Raw genomic sequence first — 12,431 nt, 5'->3', positions numbered from 1 at the left:
CCAGGCACACACAAACAGATGCACAGATATAAGGATGTGACAGACACGAAACAAGGATCAGCAATGCTGAGAAGATGAGGTGGACACAGAGACACCCAGAGAGACAGACAGAAGCCAGGAGGCAGGAACCTGGGTGCAGGTGGGGCAGAGAGGGAGGCAGGAAGGAACAGAAATGGCCAGACCCAAGGCCACAAGGCTCCATCCAGAATCCTGAGCCTGGGTGCCAAGCACAGGGGCTGCTGAAGTGGCAGTGGGTAGTGTGGCCGGTGGGCATATGCAGGCCCAGGGTACCCACGACAGAAACCCCTCACTAGAATCCTGGTTTTCTGGAGTCCTACCCACTCCATCTCTCCTTCTTTTGCTAGTCTCAGGCCACTGCTTTCTCTCCAGCTACACACACACACACACACACACACACACACACACACACACACACCCCACTCCCTATCTTCATCTCTGTGTCCCTGTCTCATTCTGTCTGTATCAGCCCCTGCCTCTCGTTCTGCCCCTGTCTCTTCTCCATCTCTGTCTTAGGTCTCTCTGCCATCCTTGCCAATTGCGGAGTTTTTGAGGACTGACTTCTGGTAGACCCTCTCCTGGCTATCCTGGCGGGCAGAGGGAGGATGCTGACTGGAGGGGTGTGTGTTCCAAGCCGCAGCTGGGGGCCCCTCTCACTCTGCCCAGGATCTTGAGGCGACAGGCAGAGAATCAGCGGCTCCCCGGGGGCGCCAGATGCACGGCTGGCAGAGGGAGGGAGTGAGGGGGTGGGGCCGCTGGTGGTGGGTAGCAGGCAGGCGCTGGGGGAGGGAGAGGAGCCGGCTGGAGAAGGGCAGAGGGGGTGTGGCAGCATAGCCCCAGGGAAGGAAGGGAGAGGCTGGGCTGGGGTCCGCCCGCAGGTGCATAATTAGAGTGTGCCGGGGAGGCGAGGTGCTGGGCTTGGGGAGGGACTGCGCTGCAGGAGTGCGCGCGCCACCTGGTGGACAGATGAGGACACAAGCCTCCCTCTGAGCAATCAGCAAGGACGCCTCCTTTCCCCGGCAGGATCGCTCTGCTCTGGGGCGCTAGGCAGCGGGGGTGGGGTGGGGGTGGGGGGGAGACTGGAGGATCGCGGAGCTGGCTTGGAAGCTGAGGCTGGAGATGGGATCTCAGGCCTAAGGGGGAAGGGGCGCGCTCTTGTTTCTAGACGTGCTTGGACCCGCAGCTTCCTCAAGAAAGGAGGAACAGACTTTTCGAGATAGTTAAACTAGGGAGGGAAGGGGAATGAAAGGCACTACTCCCCACGCTGGGCTTTAAAAAAAATTTATTTATTTAATGGACTGTGTTGGGTCTTCGTTGCTGCGCACGGGCTTTCTCTAGTTGTGGAGAGCAGGGGCTACTCTTCGTTGTGATGCACGGGCTTCTCATTGCGGTGGCCTCTCTTGTTGTGGAGCACGGGCTCTAGGCACATGGGCTTCAGTAGTTGGGGCACGTGGGCTCAATAGTTGTGGCTCACGGGCTCTAGAGCACAGGCTCAGTAGTTGTGGTGCATGGGCTTAGTTGCCCCACAGCATGTGGGATCTTCCCAGACCAGGGCTTGAACCCATGTCCCCTGCATTGGCAGGCGGGTTCTTAACCACTTCGCCACCAGGGAAGTTCCCTCCACCCCCTTGGGGTTGGTAAGGGTTCTTCAGACGTTTAAAGCTGCCCTCTCTGAGCACCTTTGCTATTAGGGGGAGAGCCAGGCTCTAACCCTCTTTCAATCTTGGATCCTGCAGAGTGGTGTGACCTTCTGCAAGAGGTTCCCCTCTCTGGGCAGGGGCTGAAGTAGACCTGGGACCCTGTTTGGTTGCAGCAGTCCTTGCCTGTCAACCCCTAGGAGGTGGGCTGGGTCTGTTGGAGGACCATGGGGCCTGGAAAACTGGTCTCCCTGGCTTTCTTTAACTCCAGGGGCCTTCCTTTTCCTGAACCCAGCGTTCTTACTCCTGATATCTGATTAATTAGTCTCCATGAAATGTGAGAGATTGGTGCTTCAAGAGCAAACTTAAGAGAGCGTTGTATGGGACCACCCTGCAGGATTAGAAAGCCCGTTGACACACCCAGTGTGTTCACTTCTTATTGTGGGATTTCTCACTGTGGGAGATGATTTTGGGTAGGGGTCGCGGTGTTGTCCCATAAAAGTGACAGTGCAGAGAAACAGATCTTGGAGTTAGTGTCCTAGAGCCAGGGAGAACATTCGACCCAGAGAGGTGACATTACTAGTTCAAGTCCACACAGCCAGAAGCAGGGCTTCCTAGTCAACTCCAGTGCCACCCCTCCCCTGCCCTGGCCCAGCCAAGGGGGATGGGGCTGCCAGGGGCCGCGAGGGTGCACAGAGCACGGCTCCTCCTGGTGGCTGGAGCATGCAAGCACAGGCCAGCTCCCAGAGTCTCACACCCAGGCAGACACACACGGCTTTTCTTTTTTTTTTACAATTTTATTTATAACAATATCTGTGTTATTTAGTTGTAAAGGAATTCAGCAAAAATTATTAAAACGTTCATGTCCCCAAATCGGGGCTGCCCGCTTGCCCTTCCTTGGTGTGCCCCACTTCCTCCTCCTCATCCCCACGGGAGGGGAGCTGTTTACCAAAGAAACTCTCCAGCCTCGGGAGCCACAGTGGGGGCACTGGAGAGGGGGAGAACCTGTCTGGGAGGGATATTGAATGTGGCCATCTCAGAGGTGCCCCTAGAGTGGGAGCTGGGGCACGGGATGGCCTCCCCCAAGAAGAACTAGAAAACTCCATCCTTTCCTTCCTACCTCAGCCAGAGCCAAACCTTCCAGACAAGGGCAGCAAGGACTCACCCTCCCCAGAATCCCAGAATCAGCCCTCAGGGAGCTGGCAGGGGTGGGGGGGGGTGAGGGGGGAGAGCCTTGACAAAGTGTCTTGTACAGGGAGGGGGGGGCACCACCAGCTCTCCCAGTGGGGGTGCATTTTTGGTGGGAAGGTGTGAGGCAGGGCCCCCTTATACCTGGAAGTTGCAGGAGCCCCCTTCCCGCGCCCCCTCCCGGAAGGCAGCGTCGGGGGGCGGTGAGGAGCAGGCAGGAAGGAGAACGGAAAGAGATAATACTGTGCTCGCTGGCTGGCTTGCCCACTCACATATAAAAAGTAATTCCTTCATTTTTACATTTATACATCCCAGCAGGGCCGGGGAGGGGTCGGCTGGGCAGGATGGGGGCTCCTTGAAGGACTTCTCTGGCAGGGGGCAGGAGGCTCTCTGGGGAAGTCCGATGGTGCTGGACCCTATGCCAAGGGGTCCCCTATCTCGTCCTCAGGGCCCCGGCCTAGGAGTTCTCGCTTCTCGTCTGTGCTGGCCAGGGAGTGGCGGCTGCCGTGGCCACCCATGTAGAGTGTGGCGTACACGGGGTTGGTGAAGTTGGTGGGCTGCAAGGTGACAGAGGGTTCAGGTGGGGCTCAGGGGCTGGGCTCCGTGGCCCGGGTACCCTATCCCCACCTCCGTGCCATCATCCAGCCCGACACCTTTGGTCACCCCACCCACAGCCCCTTGTCCCGGTCCTGGAAGCCTCCTACCCTGTCCTCCCAGCCCACCTTGTCAGGGTCCAGGGCGAAGTCAGCATCCAGGAGGCCCCCGACGTCATCAGGCTCCCCGCCTTCGTACATCTTGTAGGTGGGGTTCCCGATCTCCACGTTCATGGCTCCGTTGGTCATCCGCTGGTGCTGGAAGCCTTTAGCCCTGGGGGCAGGGACGAGCATTGGGAGCAGGGATTCGAGGGACGTAAGGCTGGGGGATAAAATCACGGCCACAGTTTTCCAGACCCCCCCAACTCACCCTCGGACTCGCCGCTTGTACCAGAACGCCGCTCCCGCCACCAGCAGCAGCAGCAGCAGCAGGAGCAGCGGGATCAGGATGGAGGCCAGATCTAGAGGGGGAGGGGGGCGGCTCGTCTGCAAGGCCTCGAGGCACAAAGCCCTCTGTCCCAGGTCCCAGCAGCCCTGCCGCCCCACCCCCGCCACCTACGTCCAGGCTGCTGTTGGCCGACCACGTGCTCCTCACACCGGGGTCCCGCCATGTGCGGTGGGCACCTGCGGACGGGAGGGCAGGGGTGAGCAGGCATGACGTCCGCACCCACGGCTGCCAGGGGAACGGGGCGGGGGGGGCCCCGAGGGCTGTGCGGCCCGGCTCAGACTTGGGGGAGGGGCGGGTGGTCCGGGCCTCCGCGAGGCGCAGGCCCCACTCACTGGCAGTGAGGCATCATGTTGCTGTCCATGGCGCAGGAGCCGCCGTTGCTGCAGTGGCCGGCGCAGGTCAGACAGCTGGGGGCCACCCGGCCGTCGGAGCAGCTGCAGGAGGGCGAGAGGGCGGGCAGGGCTGGCGGCGGCGTCTGAGGCCGGGAAGGGGCGGGGCGGGGCGGGGCGGGGCGGGGCGGGGCGGGGCGGGCGGAAGGCGGGGCAGGCGGAAGGCGGGGCGGGCCCCACTCACTTGCAGGTGACGTCCCCGCTCTGCTTGTGGACCACGCAGGCCCCGTCGAGGCAGCGGCTGCACTTGTTCACCTCGCACCTGGGCCCCTCGAAGTAGGCGGTGCAGCGGCACTGCCGGGAGCCGTCGGCCGCCATCTGGCACGTGCCCAAGTTCTCACAGTAGCCGGAGCACTGCCCTGTGGTTTGGGGGTGGCAGAAGAGGTGCCTCAAGCCCCACCCTCGTGAGGGTCCTTCGGAGGTGGTGAGGGGCAGCTACACACTTGAGGGGACCCCCAGGCCTTCTGGGTGACTCCCACCTCCGCCTGAGCCCCCGGCTGCCCCCACATCACAGGCTCCAGGGTACAAAGATGTTGCAGAGCATCCTGACAGAGGACTGCTTTTGCTTGTATAATCCTGGTGCCCGAGGGCTCACTGCCTCGGGGGAGTCACTGGCAACTTGGGCCTGGCTGAGCTGTGGATGGTCTCCCTCCACAGAACTCGCCCCTGGGACCGTCACCCTGCGCTGTCAGACCCCCCCGGCTCCATCATGCCCTGCCCTGGGGCCCCGGAGTGGCTCACTCACGGTACTGGCAGCGGTCTCCCAGGAAGCCAGGCAGGCATCGGCACTGGGGCTGGTTGCCCTGGTTGACCGTGCAGGTGCTGTTGTTGGCGCAGTAGCCCGCACACACCTGCTGCGTGCATTTTGGGCCCGTGAAGCCTGTGGGGCACCGGCAGGTGGGCATGCCTGGCGGGAGAGGAACTGTGAGCGGGGCGGTGGCCCCCTGAGCCACCCCGCCCTACTGCAGAGGAACAGGGCTGGGAGGGCCTGGGCGGGAGGCAGACAGCAGAGGAAAGCCACACTGGGGTTGGGGGCGGGGGGCAGAGGTGAAGAGAGGCAGGGCAGGGGCTGCGGATTTGTCTGAGCGGGGGCAGCTTGCTGGGGGGCAGGAAGAGTCCTGGCAGGAGAGCCGGGGGCCATACCGGAGGGGGAGGCAGCACAGGTGCCCCCGTTGCGACAGTGCTCCCAGCACTGGTCCAGCTCACACTTGTCGCCCGTGTAGCGGGGCTGGCAGCGGCACTTGGGCTGCCTCCGGGCATTGAGGAAGCAGCTGCCCCCGTTGAAGCACTGCAGGTTACAGGTGCCGGGCCGAGGAGCTGCAGGAAGGGTCATCAGGGGGCAGCGCCAGGGGCGGAGGCGGGGGGAGGAGGGCTCCGGGACGGTGGGAGGAGGGCTCCGGGACAGCGGGAAGGAGGGCTCCAGGACGGCGGGGAGGAGGGCTCCAGGACGCGGGGAGGAGGGCTCCGGGACGCGGGGAGGAGGGCTCCGGGACGCGGGGAGGAGGGCTCCGGGACGCGGGGTGGGGGGCTCCGGGACGCGGGGAGGGGGGCTCCGGGACACCGGGGAGGAGGGCTCCGGGACACCGGGGAGGAGGGCTCCGGGACGCGGGGTGGGGGGCTCCGGGACGCGGGGAGGGGGGCTCCGGGACACGGGGTGGGGGGCTCCGGGACGCGGGGAGGAGGGCTCCGGGACACCGGGGAGGAGGGCTCCGGGACACCGGGGAGGAGGGCTCCGGGACACCGGGGAGGAGGGCTCCGGGACACCGGGGAGGAGGGCTCCGGGACGCGGGGAGGAGGGCTCCGGGATGCCGGGGAGGAGGGCTCCGGGACGTGAGGTGGGGGGCCAGGCAGGGGTGTGAGCATACCGTCCGGCGGGGGCGTGGGCGAGGGCACCGCCACACAGGTGCCATTGTCCAGTCGCCTCCCGTTGGGACAGGTGCAGACGGGCCCACTGGGGCTCAGCAGGCAGAGCCACTCGCACTTCTTTCGGTCACAGGGGTTGGTCACTGCAGGTGTGCGCAAGGGCGGTGGGCTGCTGAGCCCTGTGGACCCAGAACCTCCCCCGCCCACCAGGACCTGAGGCTGCAGCCTGGAGATGCAGCGCCCCCGGGCCTTCCCTGCCCCAGCCTGGGCTCTCCCTCTCCGCCCACCTTCAGGCTGCTTGTGCTGGTGGTACAGGACCACATCGGACGCATGGCTCAGGCCCCCCGTCAGGTTGATCAAGGGGCTGTGTCCGAACTTGTGGATCTTGAAGACACGGTTATTGATGTAGGTGACGCCGTAGATGTAATCCTCAAAGACGTCGATGCTGAAGGGGTGACTCAGGCCTGTGGAGGAGTCAGAGCAGACCCGGGCCCTGCTCACACCCGCCAGGACACTGGGCCCCAAGGCTCCCAGGTACCTCAAACTCACACGTCCCAAAGCAAACCCTCCTCCCCCTGTTCCTCCTGACGCGGCCACTCCTGGCCAAAGGTGCCATCAGCCCTCGACTCCGGGGCCAGGATTGACCTCTGTTCCCTCTCCCCACATGTGTGAAGTTCCTGTTGTACCCATGTTGCCCCCCCACAGCTCAACAGTCATTGGTGGAATGAATGAATGGAAAAGTGGCCCAGAGGGTCAGGGAGGGCCCGAGGCCTGCAGGACTGAGGTGCAGGAGTTTCCGGTGGGGAGGGGCCTGAAAGGCACTGCGGGATTGCTGACGGCCAGGCTGAGAAGGATGGCGGGTGCTGGGGGAGGCCTCGGGCTCAGAGGGGAGGACAGAGGCCCGAGGTCAGGGCTGACCGAGGCTGCTGCCGGACGCTCACCTCGTTTGCTGTCGGCAGCCACGACGGGGTCCGTGCCGTTGAGCCGGATGCTGCCGATGACGGAGAGCTTGGCATCCGCCCAGTACAGCCGCTCATTGTGATAATCCACGGCCAGGCCTGGGGGGCAGACGGTGCTGTGAGGGCCCGGCCCCACGCCCCAGGCTGGGGAGCAAGCGGGCCTGTGTCTGTGTGTGGGACGGTTCCACCCTGTCCCCACGATCACCCCCAATCACCTCTTCTGGGAAAAGCCTCCACAATCCATCTGCCCCACCCCGGTCCAAGCCTCTTCCCCTCCCTAGCTTTTGTGTGGCCCCAGGCTCAGCGAGCCTACCCGTCCCACATCCCCTGCCCCTGGGTGCACGGACCTGTGGGCCATTGGATGTTGTCCTGTACCAGTGTCTCACGAAGGGTCCCATCCATTGCTGCCGTTTCAATCTTGGGGTGGTTCCCCCAGTCTGACCAGTACATGGTGCTGGGGAGGGAGAAGCAGTGAGTGTGGCTAGGACCTGGGCTCCCAGAGGAGGACACTCAAGATGGACACAGGGCACAGAGACTGCTGGGTACACAGAGAGGAGGGTGTTCTGTCCACCTCCTCCAGAGAGAACCAGGGGGAGTCAACTTCCTGGCCAGGTTAAAGATCTTTCACTCTAAAACCTCAATGTGCTGCTCCTGGAGCAGAGCAGAAGCCCAGAACCTGACTGCCCACAGCAGGCAGCCAAACGGAGGTCAGGCCCCACCTGAGCAGGCCAGGAGGACCCCAGGTGGCGTCCAGGAGGGCCAGGGCGGGGCACAGCCCAGAGAGCTCAGGGGTCTGTGGAGGACTCTGCCCTCAGGGAGGGGAAGGACGTGCCGGGGGACGCTGGGCACCCGCCGCCACCCCAGATGCAGCCCCTCCAGGACCCCTGCCCACCCCCTCAGCGGGTCCACCACAATGGCGTGGGGCTCGTCGATCATGCCAGAGATGAGTGTCTTGCGGTTCTCGCCCTTCATCTGCGCCACCTCAATCACATCTCGGCCCGAGTCAGTCCAGTACACGTTCCCAGCAACCCAGTCGATGGCGATGCCCCTTGGCATCTTGAGCCCTGAAATCTGGATGGGGGGGTCGCCGTTTCAGAGGCTACCACCTCCTGTCTTCCTGCCCATTATCCAGCCCCCACCTCCCGCCAGCCTGTCCCTGCGAGATAGCGTGACCCTGACTTGTTGAGAAACAAATGAGGCCCAAAGAGACCCAACAGGTTAAGATGGACACAGTGGGCCGGCAGTGACGATCAGGAACTGAACACGGTGTCCCCCGGGTGGCAGAGCTGCCTGCGGACCACGCTGCTGCTCTGTCCACCTGCTGCTCGTGCCTCGTGACGTAGGCCAAAGTCTGCCCTGCGTGCCAGTCTCACCCTTTCCCCTCCCACTGTCCTCTGCAAGCTCTGCTCTGAACCTGTCTGCTTTTTGGAGTCTTCCCGCCCAGTCGGTGCCTCCATGCAGGTCCCACCCCAGGCTGGGCGCTCACATTGAGGTGGGTGACACCCCGATCAATCTGCCGCCGGTGGCGATTGGAAGTGGTGGGAGGTGCAGCAGGTGGCAGGCTGCGGTAGGAGATGGTGCCCGTGTGCCAGTTGGTCCAGTAGACGCGGCCGGCCTTGACGTGGACATCCATGGCGTCGATGCGGACACTCTCATCACCCTGGAAGGCCTGCTCGTAAGCCGAATGCGGGTGACTGGGGAACAGGCTGCGGATCTCATTGTCGTCAGCGATGTACAGGACCTGATACTCAGAGCCTGGAGGGACAAGGGACCAGATGTTGGGAGGGGGTGAAAGGTGGGGCTGGTGGCTGTTGAGCCTGGTGCTGGAAGGAGCCACCGAGATGTGCTCCCCACCCAGCCCAGCCCCTTCCACACTAACAGTGTTTTCTCTCCTAATCAAACCATCTGACCCAGCCAGAAGCCGGCATCCTGCCCCAGAGCTGGGTTTGTGGGCTCCAGCCTCAGCCCTTGGAACTTCCTTCCCTCTCCTCCCCTCCCCTCCCCTCCTCTCCCGAGGTGACCTAGTATGACCCGCTACTCCACAAAGCTGGCCCCCCTCCTCCAGCCTCCCCGTGGTCTCCACCAGCATCGCCACGCCCTCCGCTGCACACGGTGTGCTATCCGCTTGCGGGCACACATGTATGTGGGGGTGGGCATGGCCTTGGAGGATGTAGCACGCACGGGCATGAGTGCACTTGGGCATGGGCATGAGTGCACTTGGGCACGCGTGGTGGGTGTGTGCACGGTGGGTGTGTGGGTGTGTGGGTGTGTCCGCGTGTGTGTACATGGATGAGGGTGTGTTTGTGAACGGGCGTGAGGAATGTGCAGGTGTGCATCACAGCATGTGGGGAGGCAGAACTTACTGTTCTCACCAAAGGAAAAAAAAAAACAGAAAATATGTGAAGTGATGGATGTGGTAATTAACTCCATGGGAGGAATCCTTTCACAAGGTGTGTGTACATCAAATCATGACCTTGCACACATTAACTATCTGACAATTTTGTCAATTACACCTCAATAACGCTGAAATCGGCGTAGTGGGAATATGCAGGTGGGGCACACTTCGTGTAAATAAGTGTGGCGATGCGGGCCTGCGTGCTCGCCCCCCAGACGTCCACAGCCCCAGGCCCTCCGGCCCCAGCACGGCTGCCGGCGCTGAGAGCGCAAAGCTGTCCTGTGGGTCTGGAATTGCAGGCTTGGGCAAAGGTGCTTGGAGGAAAACACTGCGTTCCAAGTCCCGATTCACATCCCGGCGCTGTAAGCCCCGCCCTCTCCCCGTCCTCTCCCGGCTCCCACCTTCCGCCTTGCAGGTGTTGTGGGTCTTCATGAAGTTGCGCGCGCAGCTGCACAGGTGGCCGCCCTTGGTGTTGTTGCAGAGCTGCGAGCAGGTGCCGAAGCGCAGGCACTCGTTGATGTCTGGGGGTTACACGCGAGGGTCACGGAGGGTCTTGCGGCTGGGGCTTCCGCCCGCCCCGCTGGCCCCCGCTTCCTACCCTGGCATCCAGGCCGGCCTGGCACGGTGTGGAAGCCGGCGCGGCAGGCGCAGTACGCGGCCTTCTCAGTGCGCACGCAGCGCTCCTCGTCCCCGCAGCTGCTGGCGTTGGTGGCGCAGCTGGTGAGCTTGGGGTCTGCGGAGACAGGCAGTGTAGGCCTGGGCTGCGGCGCTGCGCCCTCCCGGCCGAACCCCGCCCCAGCGCGCCGGCCTCACCGCCCTCCCGGCCGAACCCCGCCCCAGCGCGCCGGCCTCACCGCCCTCCCGGCCGAACCCCGCCCCAGCGCGCCGGCCTCACCGTTGTTGCTGCAGCCCTCCTCCTCGTCCGAGCCGTCCCCGCAGTCATCGAACATGTTGCAGCGCAGCGAGGAGGAGAGGCAGCGCTGGTTCCGGCACAGAAACTCCTTCTTGTCTTTGCAGTGGGGGGTCTGGGCCGTGGGCGGCTCTGGGGGAGGGTGGGGCTTCAGGTCCTCGTACCCCCTGCCCCTTCTTCCCACTGGAACCCCCAGTCAGTCACGGGCACTGGGGGTCCCCAGCCTGGCTGTCAAGCTTCAGGGGAAGCTGGTCAGACATTCAGGTTCTCAGTCTGCACCTCAATACCTTCCCCAGCGGCTTCTCTCCCTCCAAGACAGGGCCCCCGGGCTCCCGGCTGGGGATGCCCCCCGCCCCGCTCCCGGGGAATCGGCTCACCAGACACAGCTCCCACTTGGCCCACCCCCACCGCCTGTGCAGCACCCCCACTCCAGGCGCCCCAAGCTGCCCTCACGGGCCCCCTGCTCACCGCAGTCCTCCTCGTCAGTCCCGTCCCCGCAGTTGTCCGTGCCGTCGCACTGGCGCCCGATCCACAGGCAGACGCGGTCGTTCTTGCAACGGAAGGGCCGGTTTGGAGGGCACACAAACCGGGCTGCAGCGGGGAGCAGTCAGCATTAGCCCGGGGGCGGGCCGCGGGCCACCAGGAAGCGGGAGAGCCCCGCCCCCGGCCGGCCGGGAGCCTCACCGCACTCCTCGGGGTTCTCGTCCGAGTTGTCCCCGCAGTCGTCCTCGCCGTCGCACTTCCATGCCAGCGGCTTGCACAGGGTGTTGTTGCACTGGAACTCGTCCAGGGGGCAGGTCCTCACTGGGCGCCAAGGGGAGCAAAGAGAAAAGAATGGGCCCTGCGCCCCCAGGCTGCTGGGGGCCGGGTCTCACCCAGACCCCGCCCTCCATGGGCGGAGACCTAGAGGGAACGCCAGGAAGGCGGTGGGACGGGCAGATCCAGCCCGGGCTTCCTAACGTTCTACCAGCCGGGTAGCTGCGCAGAACGGCCTCCTCCGGTATTTAGGGGGGAAGAGGCATTTTTGGGAAAGTGTCCAGAGTGGCCCAGAGAGCCCTCTTTCTCTGGTGGCGTGGCAGGGCTCCGGGGCCTACTGTAGTTCAATGGCAGGTACAGAGGAGGAGCACTCAGCAGCAGTCAGGACACCTAGGTTCCAGTCCCCGTCCTTAGCCCACCAGCACGGGGCTAGGATGTCTGCCCTCACTGCTCCAAGCTCCTCTCACCTGGGCTTCCCACTCCCCCCGCTGGGCTGTGGAGCCCAGGCCAGCGGCAGGTGCTGCCTCATTGCCCCAGGAAAGGAAAGGGAGCAGGGACGTTGCTTCTCAGGGCAGCAGACTGCCGTGTTGGAACTTGTGGGGTGGGGCCTGGATGGACACAGCCCACAGGTTTCTGCTGGATTTCAACCCAACTGGCTCCTGGATTAAGTGCTATTGTGGGGGAGGGGGCGGGGGGAGGGCTGGGTAGCCAAGCTGGGGGAGCTCACCGCCAGTGCCACAGGCTTCCTCGTCACTGCCGTCCATGCAGTCAGCATCCGCATCACAGCGCCAGCGCAGGGGGATGCAGTGGCCACTCTTGCACTGGAACTGGTCCATGTCACAGCGGGGGGTGCAGTCTTTCTGTGGGCACGGCAGCAGGCATCCTGCTCAGACCTGGGCACCCCCCGACTCCTCCAAGGTCAGCCCTCCCCGCTGCCGCCTCCCTGCCCACCTCGTCTGAGCCGTCTGCACAGTCGTGATCCCCGTCGCACTTCCAGCGCCCGGCGATGCAGCGGCCGTTGGCACAGGAGAACTCGCTCTCAGAGCAGGGCCGAGGGGCTGGGAAGGACAGGGGAGAGACAGGCCCCAGGAGGGTGGGCACAGGGACTCAGCCCTCGAGGGCATCCCCAGCCCTTGCAGAGCAATATCACCCATCCCTGCGTCCCTGAAGGCCACAGTTGACTGGCATCATCACCAAGATGCTCACCTAATCCCAGGCAAGCCAACGGGCTGCCCTCATGGGACCAGCCGGGCCCAGAGGGCACGGGGCCCTGGC

General features: G+C 64.0%; 1 protein-coding gene across 2 annotated transcripts in view; it reads right to left on the bottom strand.

The window, feature by feature from the left end:
* Positions 1-2,431: 2,431 nt before the first annotated feature.
* LRP1 (LDL receptor related protein 1) overlaps positions 2,432-12,431 on the bottom strand; it is a 78,334-nt gene continuing 68,334 nt past the window's right edge. For both annotated transcript variants that reach the window (XM_057700853.1, XM_057700852.1), the window contains exons 69-89: positions 12,108-12,214; positions 11,884-12,016; positions 11,085-11,204; positions 10,869-10,991; positions 10,386-10,532; positions 10,089-10,223; positions 9,892-10,011; positions 8,582-8,850; positions 7,988-8,166; positions 7,443-7,549; positions 7,078-7,194; positions 6,424-6,600; positions 6,139-6,279; positions 5,417-5,590; positions 5,019-5,180; positions 4,458-4,632; positions 4,217-4,318; positions 3,996-4,060; positions 3,807-3,897; positions 3,566-3,710; positions 2,432-3,400 (exon numbers count right to left, since the gene is read on the bottom strand). In XM_057700853.1, coding sequence (XP_057556836.1) covers positions 3,260-3,400; positions 3,566-3,710; positions 3,807-3,897; positions 3,996-4,060; positions 4,217-4,318; positions 4,458-4,632; positions 5,019-5,180; positions 5,417-5,590; positions 6,139-6,279; positions 6,424-6,600; positions 7,078-7,194; positions 7,443-7,549; positions 7,988-8,166; positions 8,582-8,850; positions 9,892-10,011; positions 10,089-10,223; positions 10,386-10,532; positions 10,869-10,991; positions 11,085-11,204; positions 11,884-12,016; positions 12,108-12,214 — 2,930 coding nt within the window. In that variant the 3' untranslated portion in view covers positions 2,432-3,259. The remainder of the gene's footprint in view (positions 3,401-3,565; positions 3,711-3,806; positions 3,898-3,995; positions 4,061-4,216; positions 4,319-4,457; positions 4,633-5,018; positions 5,181-5,416; positions 5,591-6,138; positions 6,280-6,423; positions 6,601-7,077; positions 7,195-7,442; positions 7,550-7,987; positions 8,167-8,581; positions 8,851-9,891; positions 10,012-10,088; positions 10,224-10,385; positions 10,533-10,868; positions 10,992-11,084; positions 11,205-11,883; positions 12,017-12,107; positions 12,215-12,431) is intronic.

This window comes from Hippopotamus amphibius, chromosome 12 (assembly GCF_030028045.1).
Source record: "Hippopotamus amphibius kiboko isolate mHipAmp2 chromosome 12, mHipAmp2.hap2, whole genome shotgun sequence".
Lineage (NCBI taxonomy): Eukaryota > Metazoa > Chordata > Mammalia > Artiodactyla > Hippopotamidae > Hippopotamus > Hippopotamus amphibius.
This window is presented reverse-complemented; position numbering and strand designations above follow the sequence as displayed.